The 21,760-nt window shown below is 38.9% G+C and overlaps 1 protein-coding gene across 1 annotated transcript in view; it reads left to right on the top strand.

Moving 5' to 3' along the window:
* Positions 1-21,085, top strand: part of LOC121294600 (CD82 antigen-like) — a 28,713-nt gene extending 7,628 nt beyond the window's left edge. The window contains exons 2-9 of the mRNA XM_041218470.1: positions 5,527-5,606; positions 8,206-8,278; positions 13,601-13,725; positions 14,270-14,344; positions 17,712-17,807; positions 18,247-18,402; positions 19,278-19,361; positions 19,895-21,085. Of these exons, the coding sequence (XP_041074404.1) occupies positions 5,544-5,606; positions 8,206-8,278; positions 13,601-13,725; positions 14,270-14,344; positions 17,712-17,807; positions 18,247-18,402; positions 19,278-19,361; positions 19,895-19,972 (750 nt within the window). The 5' untranslated portion in view covers positions 5,527-5,543 and the 3' untranslated portion in view covers positions 19,973-21,085. The remainder of the gene's footprint in view (positions 1-5,526; positions 5,607-8,205; positions 8,279-13,600; positions 13,726-14,269; positions 14,345-17,711; positions 17,808-18,246; positions 18,403-19,277; positions 19,362-19,894) is intronic.
* The last annotated feature ends 675 nt before the right edge of the window (positions 21,086-21,760 follow it).

Here is a 21,760-nt window from a genome sequence, read left to right as displayed (position 1 = left end):
TGGTGCACCAGTCAACCATATCAAGAGCTCTGCATAACACTGGCCTGTATGGGAGGGTGGCAAGAAAGAAGCCGTTACTCAAAAAGTACCATCTGAAAGCACGTTTGGACTTTGCCAGAAAGCATGAGAGTGACACAACTGCGATGTGGGGGAAAAGGTTTTATGGTCAGATGAGATCAAGATAGAGTTTTTTGGCCAAAACTCAAAGCGCTACGTGTGGCGCAAACCTAACACTGCCCATGCCTCAAGACACACCATCCCTACAGTGAAATATGGTGGTGGCAGCACCATGCTGTGGGGATTGTTCTCATCAGCAGGGACTGGGCATCTTGTTACTATTGAAGGAAGAATGGATGGAGCAAAATACAGGAAAATAGTGCAAGAGAATCTGCTTCAGTCCGCTAAAAAACTGAAGCTTGGGAGGAAATTCACCTTTCAGCAGGACAATGATCCCAAGCACAAGGCCAAAGCAACATTGGAGTGGCTCAAGAACAAAAAGGTGATTGTCCTACAGTGGCCTAGTCAAAATCCTGATCTCAATCCCATTGAGAATCTGTGGCACTGTGGAAGGGTGGTGGGTAATTCACTGACACAGGAGACAGACAGGTGGATTTGGCAACACCGCACAGGTGCCCAGTTTTATTTGCGGGGTGCTGTTTTTCAGTTTATCCAGCAGATGGCGCTGTGGGTCTGTGGTCTGATTTACCAACGATGGTAAACAGAACCATGGGCATACCAAGCGATGGTACACAATACCAGCGCCTTGCAGGTGCTCAGAGAAATAACAACGAAAACAGAAGGCAAAAATAACAAAGGACAAAATAACACAATAACAAAACTACAAATAAAATACAATACAAATAAGCAATATCCCGGTCGCCGCTGCCCGTGCGACCCGGATCTCCGTCCTATGCTGCCGGCTACCTAGCCTGCTCTGTTATATTTTTAAGGGGTCTGCCCAAGGGTTCCCCGCTCTCACTGTCTCACTGTGACACTTCCGTGTCTTTTCCTCTCCCGGCTGGTTCTCGGTCCGCGACCAGCGTTTCCGCACTCTCAGCGAGTCTATAAGGGCAGACCTGAGGAGACAGCAGAGCGTTATTTTATAGGCCCAACAATCGCCCAAGACTCGCCTCTCAACCATTCAGAGAGGGGGAAAGTCCACACACCCACTTTCCCACCTCCCCGTGTCACTGCCATGACTCACAGGCGGTTGTTGGGCGACTGCCACCCTCTTCCTGCAGCCCATGAACACGCCAGCAGAGTCAGCACGGATCTCTCCCTGCTACATATCCTTTCCCTCAGAATGACACCACCGGTTCATTCGAAAATCTTACACCCCCATGCCTTCCCGAGAGAAAAAGTCTGCGTTTTGATGCAGCTTTCCTGCTCGGTGGACTACCCTGAAGGCATAGGGCTGCAAGGCCAAGTACCACCGTGTGATTCTGGCGTTGCTATATTTCATCCGGTGAAGCCATGCTAAGGGGGCATGATCCGTAACCAGGGTGAAGTGTCGCCCCAGGAGGTAGTACCGGAGTGACTCGACTGCCCATTTTACTGCGAGACACTCCTTCTCGATGGTGCTATAATTTTTCTCGCGGGGAAGGAGCTTCCTGCTGATATACTGGACTGGGTGCTCGCTTCCCCGAACCTCCTGCGACAACACTGCCCCGAGACCTGTCTCTGACGCATCCGTCTGCAGGGTGAACCTCTTACCAAAATCCAGGCTGTATAGCACTGGCTTACTACACAGCCTCCGCTTCAAGGCGGGAAAGCCCTCTGGCACGACTCCGTCCACAGATCCCTCCCTGCTACAGGCACTAATTGAAAATTGCGGTCCACAAGCGTCGTCCAACCAACCTGAACAAACTGGAGCAAATCTGCCAAGAAGAATGGGCCAAAATCACTCCGACACTGTGTGCAAAGCTTGTACATACTTACCCCAAAAGACTTAAAGCTGTTATTGCAGCGAAAGGTGGCTCTACCAAATATTAATGTGTGGGGGTTGAATACTTATGCAAGGCACTGTGTGTGTGTGTGTGTGTGTGTGTGTGTGTGTGTGTGTGTGTGTGTATATATATATGTGTGTGTATATATGTGTATGTATATATATGTGTGTATATATGTGTGTGTGTGTGTATGTATGTATATATATATATATATATATATATATATATTTTTTTTTTTTAAATATTTGAAAAATGCTACAAAGGCAGGTGGAGACAATAATTAAAAATTACTTCATACTGTACACTTTTTTTGGAATGAGCGAATCCAAGACATTGGCACTTAACATTTACAGCAGGTGGGCCTTTCCATGAAACTCCACACGAGTCATTTATATTTGACTGACGAGCCCATTTTCGTGGTGACAGGTCTATCCTAATGCATAGCAGTTGATTCCAGTACAACAAATGTACTGCAGAAATGTCACAAATGTTCATTAAAAAGGTCCAGATGTGAATTTAGAATTGAGAAATTAAAATAACTCTGTATCGAAGCAATATATTTCTGAATGATTGCAGATACCCTGGCAATGTGCATTTATAAATAAAAAATGTTGAATTCCATTTTCTGACTAATGCAAGGACACACTATACAGAACAGCCATCCAAGTTACAGTAAGCAGATGAAAATGTAATTTTTCAAGCATATTTAAAGAAGAACTAACTGTCGGTACACAAGACCTTTCAGAATAAACCTCTGATGAGACCTTGCTCACATAGACTATATCTGGAGGCTGGGAATACGGTCAGGGTTGTGAACAAATGCTGTGGAATTTGAAGCAATCAAAAAGCAGCCTGGATGTTCCAGTTTTATCTATGATTTGAATGACGGTACCATCATAGTAACGGCACTGACCCTAGAAACGTTTACACACACATTGCTGGCGGTAATAATAATGGCAAGCTGTGTTACTAAACATCTCAATCCCCTACAAACTCCAAATAAAAGCAATAAGCCAGTTGTTAAATAGTGTTAAAGCAGGTCATTATGACCAACATTGTTGGATAACATGGAAAGAAGTTTGAATGCAATATAAGATACACGTGTTTGCAGGTTTGTACACTGTTAGTTTTAAAAGGAGATTATCAGAGGAGGTATAATAACTGGTAAATGCGAGATTGCAAGATTGCATTGCACTGATGACGACTGTCTGACTGCTGGAATAAACACAATTACACATTGCTGGAGGAACCGATGCATTCAAGAGATAACAAAGGTTAAGCATAAAGGAACAAAGGGCCACACCAAAATAACATCATCTTAGGCAGCATGAGCCAGAACTGACACGTACATGAGACTCTCCACAGGGGGTTGCCCAGGGTGATTGAACCCACAAAGAGAAGAAAGGAGGGTGGGGCTGAGGTCATTGGCTGCTTAATCAAGGTACACTCAGCTCAGCGCACTTCCCTCTTTCATTAAGACTAGTATTGGAGACTTGTTGATCGAGAAAGCCCTGGAGATCAGACCTAGCAGTTTGCATATGAAAGTGTGATCTGTACTGTTTTGCTTTGAGCATTCTTTTTGTTTCCGGAATTAAACCTGTACATATTGAATAAACCAAACTTATATCTCAAGAACTGTGCATTTCTTTCATCAAGAAACAACTACTCACTACTTTAAAAGAACCACATCAAACATCCACGGAATGTCAAAACCAGAACAGCCTTTCTCTATTGTAAAAAAGCTAGAGCAGTACAGCGTGTGGTGTACTCAATGGCTCTGATAACTTAAGTAGTACACAGTAAATGAGGACATTCCCATTTCAACTTTGTCTTCATCTGTCATGATCCCCACAGGGGACTATGGGCTCAATTACTTTATAAGGGTGAGAAGTACTGAAATACAGATTGTATTTCCAACAGTCTGCATTAATGTTTCACTTTCAACCCAATGTTTGATGACGATTTATTTGTTGCGTTCTGTGTTTCAATGTACACTTCTAGAATATATTTGTAGAATACAGAAGTGAGTATAGATTCATAGTGGGGGGATTGAATGAATGCACGCCTTCCTCATTTTGTTAACATCTACTAACAATAGTCTGTGCTGCTGAAATGCACCCTGACCCAGACTCTTAAGGGCTGAGGAGTCTATATGTAGTTTGGGGCAAAAAGTGCTGTTTTGTCTGCTGTGACAATTCGCTATCTGTCTCTGTCAGAGTCCGCGAGTGTCTTGATTGAACTTGTGTTTCAGCAGGGATTAATATCCCTGACAACAAACGCAGTAGAAGTCCTTCGTATGCACTGACGTGTAATATTTGTTGTCTCCAAATTCTGTGGTGGTTTTGTCTGTTGAAGGATGTGGTTGAAACTGAGTAAAGGGGGGGTCCATGGTGTTAATAAGTTGTGTACATGCATACGATGCAACTCAAGCACCCACATGGTGACTGTGCTTGAAGGTGGTAAAAATCCCCATTTTAATAAAAACTTGTTTTAACAGCCAAAGGTATTGGCATAAGAGGTACACTTGAATGCAATGACCCAGATGCGCAGTAAACTTGTTGAGAACCTCTGCAGTTTGGCTGCGTGATAACATCCTGTACTTTTCCACAGTTCTCTGCTATTGAAAGCTGTGCTGTACAGTCTGGTTTTGATGAAACTGTTCAGTATTGTTATGAGATGCTGTTCTACAGTGCAGTACGTGCTGCAGCTATAGATCATGGAAACCTATTTTTTTGTGGTTCCGACACCTGTAATCTGCTCTTGGTTCTCCTTTGTGGGAGAGAGTTTCAATGAATGGGTGGAACAGGTTTATTTGGAGCTTGGCTGCTTATTCTTTCTTAGAGTTGTTTTCAGCCACATACATGTGATTTCTTTGTGTGGTTTTCCCTTAGAGATTTAAAATGAAGTTTGAGGTTAAAGAGCGTCTCTCATCTAAAACACAGCTGAAGCGAGGCGTGCAAACAGCGATGTTGGGTGTCTGGCTGATTTCAATGGAGATAAGCACTGTAATTGGAACTAACCTCATTGCTAGCATATCTACATAGCTGTTGGATACACACTAATCAAACATTTACTGTTGCCAGGTTTGATAAATGATAGTTTGATTTAGGCCTAACAGTTAAAATGTTCAAAGTCCTGAGACCTGCAGTACACCTACAGTAATAACAAGTCTTTAGAGATGTCTAATTAGCTAGACATTGACATGCAATTAATGCTTTTTTCTAACGAGAGATGATTACTGGTAACTGTGTCAATTTACTCTACGTCTAGACATTTACTGCAACAATACAGTAGCAGTCTTTTAGTTAGAGTAGCCTACACTGCAGTAATTTTACAGTTTGTTTTTTTTAAACAGTGTACTGCACAATCTACACATTCAGTTATCTGATATGTGTCAAGGAACAGTCACCTTGTGTGACATTAAAGCCTGGTACCATCTGACTCGCTCTTATGACTTGTACAACCTTGCATGATTGTGCAGTGCAAGTGCGAAAAATCAACATAGTATTATTGTGTAGCGATTACTAGAGTACCGTTTTACCTGTTCAGTTTCTCATGCTCCATCTCATGTTCTCTACAGATATTAGGACTGACACAATGGGAAAAGGCTGCCTGACTGTGACCAAGTACTTCCTGTTCTTATTCAATCTCCTCTTCTTCGTAAGTCCCAGTTTTTACCTTCTATTTTTACACTGTGTTGTGTTTGAGGTACTGTACAGTCAGCATCAAGTAAAGCAGCTTCTCAAGCTAAAGCCACTGGTTTCAAATTGCAGGTTTTGTGAATTGACATTTTAGGAAAGCCTATGTAAGATAAAACCACATTCTTTTCAATAGGGCCCACGGCGCTGGCCACATTTGTACATAATCAATCATAATTATATAGTTACAAGGTTGAGACATTTCTACAGTAGAAGGCCTATGCCTTAAACTGTTTAATCTTGACTTCGCTTCCAGGAAGATTGCAGACTACACAGCTACTTTACATCACTTGTTGTAAGAAGAGGATAGTAATGCATAGCAGTTTATGTTTGTTGATGTATTGACAAACTAGAGAATAAGTTTACACTCAATAATATATGCTTAATAATTTTAATACCATTTTTTAGATATGGTGAAGTGTGGTGCCTCCACTATATCCCCATCGCCTGTGATTTTATAACAAAAAAAAACTATTTTCTTAATAAGGTCATTTTGATTGGGTTATTTTCTCAGCTAATTCAAAACGAAAGAAGAAATGAAAACATCCCAGCAGTAATTCATATAAGCTCTGTCCGAGATGGTACTGAACCCACACAACATCGATGTAAGAACAGATGTTCACCACAGTTACGCTTTGTGTGTAGTGGGAGGAACAGATCCTGTTTAAGACATGCCGGTGGGTTTGAAGCTGTACCACTGACCCAGAGGCCCTTAGTGGGGACAGATGTTGAACTGTGTTGCATTCCTTAATTAGCTCGCAGCTCAGGTCTGACTGCCTTTCTACTCAAATGCCCTTACTGAGTACTCCAGACACTGGTTGACGCAAGCATCCAATAAACCTGGTTTTCAAACAACTTGTATACTGCGTTTAATAAGATATTTAGATTTGGTGTAAATTGACAATGACACTTCTAGCCTAGCATCCACATTTAAAATATGCTGTCTTCCCACAACTTATGACCTCACTATCATGCTGATAGGTGGATCATATTAAGAAGTTCTGTTTTTAAAGCTTGTTTTATGTGAAGTAATGAAATGACAAATGAATGCTGCAGGCGTCGGATTTCCTGGTCATTTTACACAAACAAAAAGGCCTCTTTTGTAACAGTACACTCAAGCCTTTCACCCCTGCTCTTTTAAATAGTTTAGCACCCGGGTTATTTAGATGGTTTCCAGTGAAGACATGTGAACACAGATCCTTTTGGAAAAACAAGTTACAACAAGAAGACAATTCAGCCGAAAATGTTTCTGATGTCGGCTGGCCACTTTACACTGGCGATGACTAAACATTTGTTACAAAATTAAAGAATCCCATTCTTTTTCTTGCGTGTCCCCATGAAAATGCTGTTGCTGCTGTTTTCAGTTTTATCTCTGGAATCCCTCCCTCAGATTGTTCCTTTATATATTGGGCAAAAAGACTATGCCCTCATCACCCTCTATGACCTTTGCTGGTACTTGTTGCTTGTAGAACTAAACCTGCGTACTGTCACACACTCTGTTGAAATATATATTTTTTAATGTAGAAGTATGTTTGAGAATGATGTTTAAACCCTGATAGCAGGATAGTAGATAAAACTTGCTTCAGGCGTTTGAGGCTGTATTACAGTAGTTTAATTTAGTTCCAGAGAGAAATGGCATTTATGTTGCAGCACCTTGCTGTGTTTCTGAACATGGGGGACCGCTCCTGCTTGGGATGCCTGTGAGAGTGTTAACTGGATCATCCTTCAGTGCTGCCCCCCCCCCCCCCACACCATGAAATCTGTTTCCCTTGAAGCAGGCCTCGCCATGGGTGCCTTTGGGAAAATATGCTGCATACGCTCAAATCACGGGATTTATGTGGAAAGCAGGCCAGGAATCAAATCCAAATGTGGAAAGAGTCGTTGGGATGGAACAGAAATAGCATGGATAACCCTTTTAGGCAAGGCTTGTAGCCTACAGTAAAGCATCAAGTAGCTTTGTACAGTTGGTAGTCAGTAGTTAATGTGTTATTAATATGTGCTGGCAGCATTGCATTGAAAAAGGCTTTACTAGGGGTTGTTGATTTTGTTTATTTTTAATGTCCTTTTAAGTAGGTATATTATAGAATCAATTATATGACCCAGTTTGATGTAAATGTTTATATTTTGTTGGGAGGGGGTTACTATATATTAGTGACTGATTTCAATAAAAGGAATTCTCTTAAATCCCTCTCAGCGCATACTAGGTCGCACCCCACAACAGCACTGCCTCTCAACAGATCTATTTTGACACCGGTCATACATTTTAAAAAGCCCCTAAAGTTTTAATAAAATAAAAAACTTATCTATGTCTGGCTCCCAGAAATGTACTTTTTATTGATAGTTTTTACTTACAGCTCTCTTACATTCTCTAAGTGTGTGACACTCAAGGTAATTGTTCTAGTAATGGTTTGTGTTTAGTCTTCTGGTAACAGTTGATGTGTGGGCTCTTCACAGGCGTTTTCTTTAGGAATGACTATGTATACTCAAGAAGGCTAGAAATTGCAGTAAAAAGGCTTCCTTTATTTTACTTTTTTTTTTGTTTTGTTTTGTTTTCCCCACAGATTTTTGGAGCTCTGATTTTGGGATTTGGATTATGGATCCTACTGGATAACCAAAGTTTCATTGCAGTTTTGCGTAAGTACTGGGGCTTGGTCAGATTTCACCTTTCACCTCTTATTAATTACACAGTAGCGCGGCGATGACATCTCCTACTTACTGAAATCCTTGCCACAGTTCTTTGGAACAGGAATAGTACAAATGCTCCAGCCATTCTTCCAAACTGCAATCTGACAACAAAAGATTGCGTAGCTTCTTGCTCAGTCAAAGGTAAAGGCGCTGAATGATGATGCTGAAGTGCGTCCCATTTAACACTTTTAGCTCCACCTTACTCCCTAGCTCACCCAAGTGCACACTCTGACGTAAGTAAAATGTCACGCAAAGTGTACACTTATTGAAGGGTATAGGGCGGAAGGGAATGGTTTGGGACGCAGCCACTGTCAGTGTTTAAGCTCATATGTTGCTTTTTTCCCTCATGCTTTGTCAGTTGTTTCCAAGGTAGACAAATACTCTCGTTACTTGGTAGCAAATTACAATTGTAATTATGAAATTAAGAATTGCAATTGCAATGTAATTGTAGCTGAACCTTGGCACAACTGCGTAATTGAAATTATATCATACCATTGATTTGATTACGGTTCAATTAGCATTTATTTGCCATTTAATTATTATTCTTGTATTTTCAGCCACTTTGGTGACCACATTTGTTTGAAGAAAATAAGTTATGTAGTATGTGTCTATATTTGTACCTGTGATTATAGCTTGGCTAATTAGAAATAATAGAATAAACATGTTAATGTGTCTAGTTGTTTGTTACTTTTTAATGTAATTGTAATTACTGCAGCATAATTAACTAATTGTAATTGAACAAAATAACCTTGTAATTATAATTTCAGTAAATAGTTCTGCTATAATTATAATTGACCCCATATCTGCTTGGCATAGCTGTGCTATAAATAGGTTTAATGGGCCGTATGTTTAAAAAATAAGTGGTTTGGAAGGAATGACTTTTGGTGAAAGCTTGAGGAGTCAAGCCCTGGTTCAAGCCATGTGTGTGAGCAGGCTACCAATTAAGTAGTATTACATGGGAAAATAACTAAAGTCAAATGCATATAAAGTGCTTACTTCATAGACAGTGTTCGTTAGATTAGATTAGGCTTATTAACATGAAACGGTTTGTCATGACAGCTCTTACAGTCTTATAAACAACATTTTTATTGAAGAATTAACAGTTGACATACTGTAAGCATGTATCGGAGAATTGTGACTAGAGGCTGTTTTACATTGGTACTCCTCCCCCGGGTCCTGGCTAACTGGGTCACAATCCCGCGTAGTTTCAGGATGTGGGTTGACAAGCTTTGACCCGGGTTGAGTGAGACAAAATGGTTGATGACCGTTCGTGAGCTGACGCAATAACAAACAGCCACCCCTGCGTTGAAAGTATCGCTTTTGCAAGGAACGTTTCTGTTTATTTTGTTTAGCCATATTTTTGTTGCTTGAGACATGCCACCATGAGACAGGTTGCCGCAGGGATGAGGAAATATTTGCTCTAATCAACATCTGGGCCGAATGTTCAGTCCAGAGAAGCTTGGATGGAAGCATTAGGAACAAGCTGCTTCCAGGGCATTGATACACGCATTGTACACTTGCATCTGTCACCCAGGTTAACCCTGCTTTGTCAAAAGCAGTGTGAAATCGTGTACCTGAGACAAATGGTTTTAAAGTCACATGGCTTAAATACTATTAGTACTGTAGCTACCACTGATTGATTGATAGCATTAATGTGGAAAATATCAACAGTCCACATCTGCTTGATTTTTGGAGATCGACAAATGATAATATTTGCAGCTGAAGGCTATGTATAGTTTCCTGCCTGAAACTTCACTCAGCTTTAAATTATATGATAGAGTAGAACTCTAATGGACAAGGCTGTTTTTTTTTTTTTTTTTGTTAATACATTTTTCATCTGCCACAATATGAATAAATGCATGACTAATCTGTGGATACAGCAATGCTAATCATTGTTTCCATTACTTTTTTCAATTTGTGGTACAGTTTTTCGAACCACTGTGCAGATTGACCAGTTTCCAATGATAAATTCTGCCCAGCTGTCTAGCAATTGGTGCAGCGTGCACTTAATTGAAATCTTTTGGATTAAGTAACGTAACATAACGTTTTTTTAAGAATAGTTATGTAATGCTAATCAGGGTAGCAAATGAAAAATGTTAACAGATGCCAGTTGCCATAACTTCTCATTGGCAGGTGATGTACTACGGTCCTGAACTAGTTTCAGAACTAAACCAACGTTTGTTTTATGTGAGCTGAAAAGGTGCCAGTGTGATGGAAACTATACCTGGTGTGCTGAAATTAATTTTGTAGCTGGAAATTGTTTTACAGTAGATCCAGATAGGATCATAAATTTAGGTGAATGTCTTAACTGTCATGAACCCTAGTTTACCCCAGTACTGTTCGTTGCACATACTTAATTCATTCACCATTGTGTGTTTTGACCGAGATAGCAGGGGCACAATTAGCCATAGTAATCCCAAATGAGATACATCTTCAGCATCCAAAACTGGAGTAGGACTTGCTTAGGAGCAGGTCTTGTTAAGAAACTAACAGTTTATGGATTTTCTTTGTCATCTAAAATCTATTTTCTCTTTCCTGTTTTAGGGTGCTTGTTATTGTTCTGAGGGCCATATTCACATTCATTTGTTTACCACCATGCAAAATATACACCTTTTTTGAAGTGACAATCAAACTGTTACAGAACTAGCGAGTTATTTATTTGACGCTTTTTAACATCAGCATTTTTTCTCTTTAGAAAAAAAAAAAGTGTTCCCGGCTATAGTGCTCTGCCACCCAGCTGTACAGAATTCCTGGGGGGAACCTTGCTGCAGTATACCAGCCTTCTGTCCCCACTAATTTCTTTCTTAACTTGCTGTCTATTTCTTAATGGGAAATTGTAATTTTATATTGCGGTTTCACATTCCCGAAAGAGACAGAATTTTATTTTTTTTTCAGTGCTTCATATGAGGCCAAAATGTGACCAATGGAATGGTGTAGTGGATGCCATGGGCAACCTCTTCTTTTAGTGGTTTCGGTGCTGATTCAGCCATAACTATGAGATTGAATCGGTACACTTGATGAATGGCCTGCCAGTGTAATTTAGTGGAACTCATAGCTTCTACTAGGTGTAAAGTTGGTTAAATGCAAAAGATTGTAGTAATTTGCTCTTTTGGGGTGATCCATATCCAGCTTTGTTTAACATGGGGAGTACAGTGTGTTCAAGAAGTACAGTATGGGTTTCTCAAGCAGCTTCCACATGATTGACTTCTGTATTTAGAGTGATGGGGCTGACAAGGGAGTTGATCAGGAGTTGTATGAGTGGGGTTTTCATGTCACATTTTCTTTTTATATTTCATAAACTTCATTGATGAATCTGCTAGTTAATGTATCCAGCGGCGCACATAACTTTACAATCTCAAATCTACTGAGCAGGAATAACATTGCAGGCATGTGAACAAGGCGGAGTTATAAACCTGACAAGTTGTCGGAAACTATAGAAGAATATGGGGTAGGGATCTCTCAATTAAGCTGTGGCTTGAGGTGCGACAGGATATGTCGGAACAGCAGAAAATCAGTTTATGAAGCCCACAACCAATTACTGAGGGCAGATGTAAAGAGTAAATTAAAAGCAGCTCTACTGTGGGAAGGCTATAAATTGAGAAACACAATTAGAGAGGTGCTCCGGGGTAGTCTGGAGTTGAGACTAATGTCTAGACACTGGGAGGTTGGAGACGTGCAAAGCTGAGGTTGGGCACTGTGAGAACGCCCATCTTGAGGGGGTGTAAAGCTGCACACATTCAGGGCATTTGTAGCACTGCACCCTAGTGTATGATAATCGGGGAAATGGGAACACAATGGAGTACTTACGGTTTTCCATTTCTTATGCTTGGATGATGATCATCATCATCATTAATTACAGTAACAGCAATAACTTCCCCTCACAAAAAACAAATACGGAATAAAAAGTGAACTATGGCTGCAATAAATGACAATTCCGTTTGTGCTGCGAATCCACAGAAAACTGGATTCGTCAACGAAGCCACAGTCGAAACAATTCAATAGAAAAGTGAATACCATTTTTATTAAGAAACAATCATATCAACAATTTTTTAACTATTGTATTACACATTTTAAATGTAACACTTAGAAAAGGGCTTGTGATTTCAGTTTAGCATTTTACATTTCATATTACTGATGTAATTGTCCTGGGGAAAAACACTGCTAAAAATAACAATGTAGAAATAATGTGGTACAGAGAAACATATTAAACAGAATTAAAAAGATCAACTTTTAACTATAGCTGAAGGGAGTTCTCTAGATGTTTCATTTTGTTTTAAAGGCTTAGGGTCTTCCCCTGTTTCCCTTGCAGGGAATTCCCCTGGTATCGCAGCCGATTTGTTTTGAGAAATGTTTACTCAATTTTATACTCAAAAGTGTGTTAGAGGCCTCTGATATCTACTGTAGGTATCGTGTTCCCGAGCCATTTTGAAAGTAGGTCATTTTAACAAGTAGTGAAAGACAGACTTGCACAGATTGTAAAATGTTTCATTTTGATTAATTTTAGTGTTTTTGAAGAGTGCTGAATTGGCCCCACAAGTGTGCAATGATAAAGAAATTTAATTACAAAGGAATTCTAAAGATAATGGATATTTGTAGCCTGTAGGAGTTGCTGTTGGCCTCCTGATTCCTGTCCACTATTGAGACTGCTTGCTAAAGATATTCATCTTGCTGCTACTGATAGTTATGGAAGAATGTAGTAAACAGACACCCCAAATAATATTTTAGTATAAAATGTTTATTTAGATGCACTACAACACCTTGCTGCATATCTGATACTTTTGAAGACTTGCACAGCGTATTGTGTGATCATTTAGAATGGTAACCTGCACAGTGTTCAGAGTGCGTGGAAACAAAAAAAAAGCTAAAGTGTGACAGACAGGACAAGAAGATTTGGTTACTATGCAAGCTTGCATGTTTGGCATGTAGTTTATCTGCAGTATAGAGTTGTTTAAAATCTGCATTTTTGTAACCACCCCAAGAAACATTTTTTAGTAGGGTTCTTTAATGAAGAATCATCCCACAGAAAATTTACTTCTACACCGCAGTAGTGTACAAGAGGCGTCAGAAAGTAACTTGCAATATAAATCACGTTATATTTAGTAAAGTAAACAAAAGGTTTTTAAAAATTGAAACTGTCTTTATAAAAAATTTTTTACTTACTGATCCACTTGTGTCCAGAAAAAAGGTCTTTTTTTCTTGTGCAAAAAACCTGCTGTTGGACTCAATGAGTGTGAAGCTTGCATTGAGTTATGATCTTTTTTTTCTCTGCAGAGGAATCTTCGGATTCTCTGAAGGTGGGTGCCTATATCCTGATCACCGTTGGTTCCCTGGCCATGCTCCTGGGATTCCTGGGCTGCATGGGAGCCGTGTACGAGATCAAATGCCTTCTGGGTTTGGTGAGCAACTCCCTCAACTAACTTTTTCATTTTTAACAGTGCTAGCTTTTGAAAGCTTCAAACAAATGTATTGAATGAAACTGTTTTAAAGCTCATCATTGCAACTAATATATATACATTATATATATAATATATATACTGAAAAATTATTTTAATTTGGCTTCTGCCTTAAGATACTACAGTAAAAATAGCTAGGTATACTGATGATATATTGTAGGTTCTCTGTTGAGAGAAGTGATGACTGAATTGGAAAATGATACCAAGAATGATGTGACCTAGAGTACTCACATCTGTATCATGTGCTTGAACTAATATAGAGCCTTGACCTTGAACTAATTTTGTTATTCTTATTACAGAGATGGCAAAAGTGCAATGAGAGTACATCTGACTAGCGCTGACTGATGTAACGTAATGCTGCACAGTTCTTGCATATCAGCAAGTTTGCAATAAACGTGAAGACAGCTTTGGTTTAAAGATGGGAGTCATTAAATTGTTTGGTCTGTGCTACTGGGTTTTATTCTTCTTTTTGCAATTTTTTTTGCAGTACTTCACCTGCCTGCTGTTAATACTCATTGCCCAAGTGACTGCTGTAGTCCTCATTTACTTCCAGCGTGAAACGGTAAGCGTGCCAAAAATTGTAACATTTGCATACAGTACATACAACTGTGTATTTTTTTAAGCTTGTAAACCAATATTCTCCTGTGGGTTCTAACATTTTAATTGCACTGAAATACAATGGGATTGCCATAACGCACTCAGCTGTCCAGCACTGTCACCCTGCACTTGTGTGCATTATAAACTCTTGTCACCTCTCTAGCACAGCACACACATTCTTCAACTGCTTGAAGCCTAATGAGCGGTGGAAAACTAGCCCAGATTTTCAACTGAGAATGAGTGCTGGCCATTGAAGATATGTTTTACATAATGAAAACCTTTCTCTGGCAGCAAGATACTAATAAATAAAAAAATGTTAGGAGCCAAGACACGTCCACCCAGGCCATTTTGAAATCCTATATTGCATAAATATATATTCTATATCTACATAAATCACAGTAAGCACTTACTTAATTAACCTTATAGCTTTGAAATGTTTTAGAAATAACTGGAGCAAAAAAAAAATTAATTGCTTTTAAAAGTACAGTCATAAGATTATATATAGTCCTACGCATTATTTGAACCCATTATTCAAATATTTGTACAGTATGCACTCCACAACTTTTAGATAACAACTTGTATTGACAGTTTCTCCAAGTTTATTTCTTTCAATTCATAAACCTGTAAGAGAAAGCAGAAAATATCTGAATTCTTGGATGGGGTTTATAAAACACATGCAATGGCATAAACACGCAATTAAGACGTGATTTGCGGGGACAATGTCTCTGTGTGCTTTAGTTCTTATATTCTGTATATGTATGTGTAATTCTGCTGCATTTCTGAACAAAACCGTTAAAATTGGGAGGGGATTTTGCAAATAAGGTCTGTTAAATATTCTGTCTAATTTATTAAAGCTGCTGGTAATTGCGGGCCTCGTATTTGCTTGATTATTTTAAGAACTCTGAAAAGCAGGCATTAATTTGCTGCAGTCAGACAGCAGGCTATATAAAAGGCAAGACGATGTGGGAGACTTGTCTGCAACAAGGAGACATCGTTTTCAAGGACAAAAACATATAATAACATTTTGCAAAGAGCTAATTTTTTAACCCTTCTGATCAAAGTCAGTTTGTAAATTACGGTTTATAATACCGGTACCGTATTGTTTTGCAAACTCCAATTTTTAGTACATGTTTCATAGCTTACATGTCAAAACAGAAAGTCTGCAAATAGAGAATATAGAATCCATTAAAAAAGGTTCTTAGAAGCACCTGAAAAGGTCTCCCCACAGTGGCAAAGCAAGGTTCTAACGAGAGCCTTTACTTCTAGAGTGTAGACAAAAGAACGGTGGAGGAGATTAAGATGGAACCATATTCTGAGGCACACGAAAGAAAGTCTCATATACAGTGAAGGCTCATCCTCCACCGTTATTTTAGTAATGCCTACAGAATGTATTTTTTGTAATATGGCATTGTGGTATTTAACAATACTGGGTCAGGCTGCATTGTTAATTTCGAGTTGGAAAACTGTAAAAAAAAAGGTCAGAGGGACAGATGACGCAGTTAATTTGTAGCTAGAGCAAGTACAGTTTTTCGACTATATATATTATACCACCACAGGTATGCTTTACAATCATACCTAGAGTAAGAAATACAGACAAACATAAGAAACAGGAGAGTTGTAACTGCATAAGACTTTAAGAAGATATAAGTTGTAGTTAAACTGAAGACTGTTTGTATGCAGCTGTATTGTTGCTGAACATATTGCTGTACAACAATGGAAGAATTAAGTAAATAAAACCTATTGTTTCTGAAGTTTGAAAAGTCTATAAGCCTGGAATTATTCTATACGAAATAAGAAGCTGAACTAATATGCGAAGCACAGTAACTGGATGATGCATCGTAATGTATAAACAACCTGCTACAAGCTCTGAAGTGGTACATTTGTTTATTAAGAAGGCACCACACATTCCATATTTTATTCATTTGTCCTGGTGATATATTTCGAGCTTGTAATACATCTTCATGTGTTACAAGTACTGCTTGTACCAAAATCTCCCATTCCATATTGGTAAATTTGAGTTTTCTCTTCTGAGCATCCTCATCACCATGTCTAGTACCAGGTTGAGGTCTTTGTGTGCCATTCATTTTCTTTTGGAATGTGTAACCTACACACACACGGTTGACTCACACCCGCTATTTATTGTGAGAGGTGTGTAATTCTCCACCGCTAATTGCGGTGAGGGGTATTTAAATTGCTTGATTGCGGAATGACCTCCTTTACCTAATTAGTCTTGTAAAATAGGTTGTTATTTTAACGATGAGTGCGGCCGTACTGAACACGCACATTACGTGGCTCTTTGCGGACGGTTTTTCCCCTTATAAATTTGGGCTTCAGAATATAAAGTTCAATAATGGATGTCCAGGTATACCCACAGACTGCAGAAGCTCAAGTCTCTTTGGGCAGTTCTGGTTAAAGTTCCAGCGTTTAAAATCAAATGGACAAATGTATAACTTGCTCTGTGATGGCTGAGCTGCTGGCTTGGTATTCTTAAACTGTTTCCGTTCCCATTGGCAGCGCGCATCCCTAAAAATGTAAAGGGAAACATCTGTAACGGATCAGGCTTGAAAGAATGACGGATTTCTACAGGCCTTCCAAAATGAGATGCAATCCATGTGTTGGCAGTTTAGTTATTTTATTTATTTACTTATTTTTTAAAGGCAGATTAAAATTAACGGCTGATTAAAACTTGTTTTCAGAGTTTTGAGCTTTCCGGTTTTTAAAATAGTTTCATGCTTGCACATTTACCATAATATTTTATATCTAAAAAAAAAAACACATTTTTCTATCACCTGGATTTGTAATCTCTCCATGTCCTGTGCAGTTCAATGTTGCTATTGATATTAATATGCCTCCTAGACATGTCATATGCTTCTTTCACAGCAGACCACAGAGTAGGTTGATGTGAAGGAAAACAAAAAAGCGATCTGACACAATGCTGTGCCTGTCCAGTAAGCAGAGAATTGGTCCTGAACTGTGTGCTGGTTCTGAAATGGCCAGTAATCTCCACTGGGGTCTGTCAAACCCAATTCACTTGTCATCTGAGCTGGATTTGAACCCAATTTCTGGAAGTGAAAGGCTTGTGAGGCTAGTCAATTAGGCAACCGTACTACTATCTGCTGTTTCTTTCTTTATTTTTTATCATTACGTGTTTTATTAACAACTTTAGGCCCTAGGGTTACAAATATTCTCATGTCACAAAAGTAAGTGCTTGAGGAGATTAAATGTTTATTTTTAGATCAGTAAATGTGAACCTTCACAGAGCTGTAAATGAATCTGCCCAGTGTTTTCCTGTTGTGTTGTTTTTAAACTTCAAAGACTCTTACTGTTAACAGCTGAAGAAAGAGATGTCCTCTATCATCACAGACTTGATTGTGAAATATGAAGGCAACAGCACCACTGACATTGCCTGGGACTACATCCAGAAGAATGTAAGTCATCATCAAGCTCTGATATACAGCAGATGTGTTTTGCTCTCAAACCCTACCCGTTTCCTTGCTTTTTACACCTAATTAAGGTTAAATGTTAGGTGGATTATTTTTAAACTAGAACCTAAGGACTTTCCAGAGTTCTGTATATAAAACCACACTGCAGCTTCTGAAACTAGATAATCTCTGTGGTAACGAAATACGAAAACAAAATACTCTCATTGTCCAATTAGATTAGGCACATTTAAAGACAATTGGTTAATATCGCCTATTTGTAGCTGTATTTTTTTTTTTAAGTAAGCTATGGGGTTGATGCTATTGCGTAGAAACACTGTAAACCTTTACAGTTGTAACAGAAAAAGGTTCTGAACTGTACTGAACCCATTTGCTCTTGGACAGTGCCTGAGTGGGATGGTAATCAGATCTCCAAATCTCCTGTCAGGTTGGCTGCTGTGGCTGGTTGGGCCCTGCAAACTGGGCAATGAACCCTGTGATTAAGAACAGCTCCATGGTGCTCTACCCCTGCTCCTGTGGAAACGGCACTGCGGACAGCGGCTTCTGCAGAAGCGACACCAAAGACTGGCCCGTCCACAGCGAGGTACCGTGCCACCGTGTGTACTGGGCAGGGATTTCCATACCTCACACAAAACAGACCTGGTGTTTTACAGCATGTGAACCATCTGTAATCTGCTGATTCCAACTGTGTGTGGGCATGCAGATCATGTGTTCACTATTAAATATCCACAGAGCAATAAGCGGAACTATGGGAGAAATGTAAAAAAAAAAAAAAATACAAATAAAAACGTAAGCAGTAGCAAATGTTTAAGATATGTTATGGTGACGTCAATTATCAGCAATATATGATATGATAGTAAAATAAACTTGAAACATTTGAAAGAAACATTTGTTTCTTTTAGTATTGCCAGTAATTTTCAAAGCACCATGGGGTTTTTTTTGTTTTGTTTTTTTTTTAAACCACGTTATAACTGATTCTGCCAGAGTAGGTCTCTTCAGGACATTCTCTGAACAAGTTGATACGTGGCACGGAAAATTTCGATGATAGGGAATGCTTTTGTAGTCATTTAAGTAAGGTTAAACACTAAAGTTTTAAAGACTTTGTGGAACCTGGGGTTGCTGTGAACGCAGACTCCTAAGCTCTGAGATTTGCTAGAATTTCACGTCCTATTTGCAAGGTTTACAAATGATCAATAATACAAATTTCCAAAGTGAACTTTCAGGACTGCATTCTCTAAATCTTACATGCTATGGTTAGATTCGATACATAGAAGAAATTAATTGAGTTGCACAGCAAGGATAGAACTACGACTTGTGTGTGTGTGTGTGTGTGTGTGTAATATATATATATATATATATATATATATATATATATATATATATATATATATATATATATATATATATATATATATATATATTACACACACATACACATTTATTTTCTTTTTTTATCAGGGCTGTATGACAAATCTACAGAAATGGCTTTTCGACAATTTTGGAGTTATTCTTGGAATCTGTATTGGAGTGGCAGTCATTGAGGTAATTTCGGAGTTTGTGCTTGTGTTTTGTTTTTGTTTTTTTCCCCAGTACTCATTTTTCTCTGAGGCACAATGGATGTTCTACAGGTAGTGACCACTTTCTTTTAGGAAGCACATGGTTAAAATCTGTCCTGCATGTCTTCTGTGCACTGCTCTGATTCATATAGCTTGCGCATGATTTGCATTCATAGTTGCCTTCCCCAAGGCAATCTAAGATTAATGCTAATCAGGGTCTGTGAAACCTTACATCAGTGTTCATGGCCAAAATCTTTCAGATTGCAAAACCCTCTGCAGTCATGGTCTTCCCATGCCGGTGACCATTTTCAATCTGACATACAGATACTCAGTCAGACACGCGCCCTTTTCAAACTTTGCTGAATCTTTCCTTCTACTTGCATCTTACTAACAAGATCAACATGTGACATCACAGAAGTTAAATTTTCCTGCATAATGTACCTGCTTTTATAGATGGCCATGCCTCCCACTGTAACTCAGTAACCTTTACACGGTCTTCGCGTACTTCTTGTTCTGCAGGTGATTGGAATGATCCTGTCCATGTGTCTCTGCAAGAACGTACACCAGGAAGACTACACTAAAGTCCCCAAGTACTGAGGCAATTGAAATTACCAAGCAAGAGACATGGATTCCTGAACCAGTGTTGGCACAGGGCTGAGTTGAGGAACCATTCTCTATTTTATAGCTTCAGGTGCTCATCAGCCATTCAATGAGAGCAGCTCACAAATAGCACATGGGTTGTCAGTCATCTTCTGTACATGGACTTTTGGGAATTGTAGTTTCAGACCTATTTTTTTCGTTATATCAAAACTTTGAGAATTTGTCAGAGCCAATAAGGCCTCCACGGATGCACCTGTGTAAATGCTTTTTTCTTTCTTTTGTTAAACATAAAATACAGTTTGTTGTTTGTTTGTTTAAGCACTACTTTTAGTTGTATTTTCCCAGAGCACTTCTAAACTGTTGATCAGTGATGTAAAGGCCTGTCAAGGCTCAGAGTAAAAGCATGTCATGTCTGGTTATTTTTAGTTACATTTGATGAAGACTGAGAGAAAGCAAGCACCACCCATTTAAGAACACTGTTTTTACAAGCTGCTTGTTACATACTGCTGTCATAACTGCAATTTGCAGATATCTGCAAATTGTGGCAAAAGACATAATTGCTATTGTGATTACGTATTTCATTCACATATACTGTATAGTTAATCACATAGGGACTTGGTGACAAAGTTGTTTCACTGCCCCTCCATTCATACTGTTAGAGGGAATTTTGTTTGGACAATTGTTGGCAGAAACATGATTTTGACTGAAAAGTTTTGCCTTGACAGTGTAAATGCAATAAACAGTTATATAAGCTGTATCACATACACAAGGGTCATTGAACAGGAATTTTTCAAGATCTCTGTAACAATATAAAGCTCTCGCCTTTTGAAATTACAAAGTTTACTAAAAGCTTGAGTCCTGAAATGTTTTATTTTTTTTGCAATGGCGCAGCAGTTCTCAGCAGTACCATGGGATGGCTCTCTTGCTATACCATTGCAATGCTAATACAGTTCATGCAATCCTGAAGTTCTTCCCTTGAGCCTGTTTATGTCATTTTCATTGCTCCTCTCGGCTTTTGCAAATATTTTCCATCAAAAATCCACTAACCTGAATTGTCTTTAAATGGTTTGCATGTTATTTTTTGTTTTTAATAAACTTATTTACAGAGTATTTGGACAGTGACACATTTTTTTTTGTTTTGACTCTGTATTCAAGCACTTTGGATTTGAAATGATACATTTGAAATGATGAACATGGCGTTAAAGTGCAGACTGTCAGCTTTAATTTGAGGGTATTTTCATCCATATCGGATGAACCATTTAGAAATTACAGCACATTTTGTACATAGTCCTTCCATTTTAGGGTACCAAAAGTATTCAGACAATTTGCTTCACAGCTGTTTCTTATTAGGCTGGTGTGTTTGTTTGCATCGTTAGTGCATGCACAAGAGAGCTATCAATGTCTACTCTTAATTCTAGGCTTTGCATTTGCCTTTGGAGTCTGTTGCTGGTGTCTGACAACATGAGGACCAGATAAGTGTCAATGCAAGTAAAGCTGATCTTCATGAGGCAGAAAAATCTGAATAAATCGATCAGAGACATAGCCAAAACATTAGGGGTGCCAAAATCAACTGTTTGGTACATCATTAAGAAAACACAAACATTAAGAAATCATTAAGCACTGGTGAGCTCAGCAGTGGCAAACAACCTGGTAGACCAAGGAAAACCACTATAGTGGATGGCCAAAAAATGCTTTCAATGATGCAGAAAAACTTGTAACAACAGATCAGAAACACTCCAGGAGGTAAGCACAGGTGTGTCAAAGACTACTATACGCAGAAGAGCA

The sequence above is a fragment of the Polyodon spathula genome, chromosome 19, assembly GCF_017654505.1.
Source record: "Polyodon spathula isolate WHYD16114869_AA chromosome 19, ASM1765450v1, whole genome shotgun sequence".
Classification (NCBI taxonomy): domain Eukaryota; kingdom Metazoa; phylum Chordata; class Actinopteri; order Acipenseriformes; family Polyodontidae; genus Polyodon; species Polyodon spathula.
The sequence above is the reverse complement of the archived record's forward strand: the minus strand, read 5'-3'. Positions and strand labels throughout refer to the sequence as shown.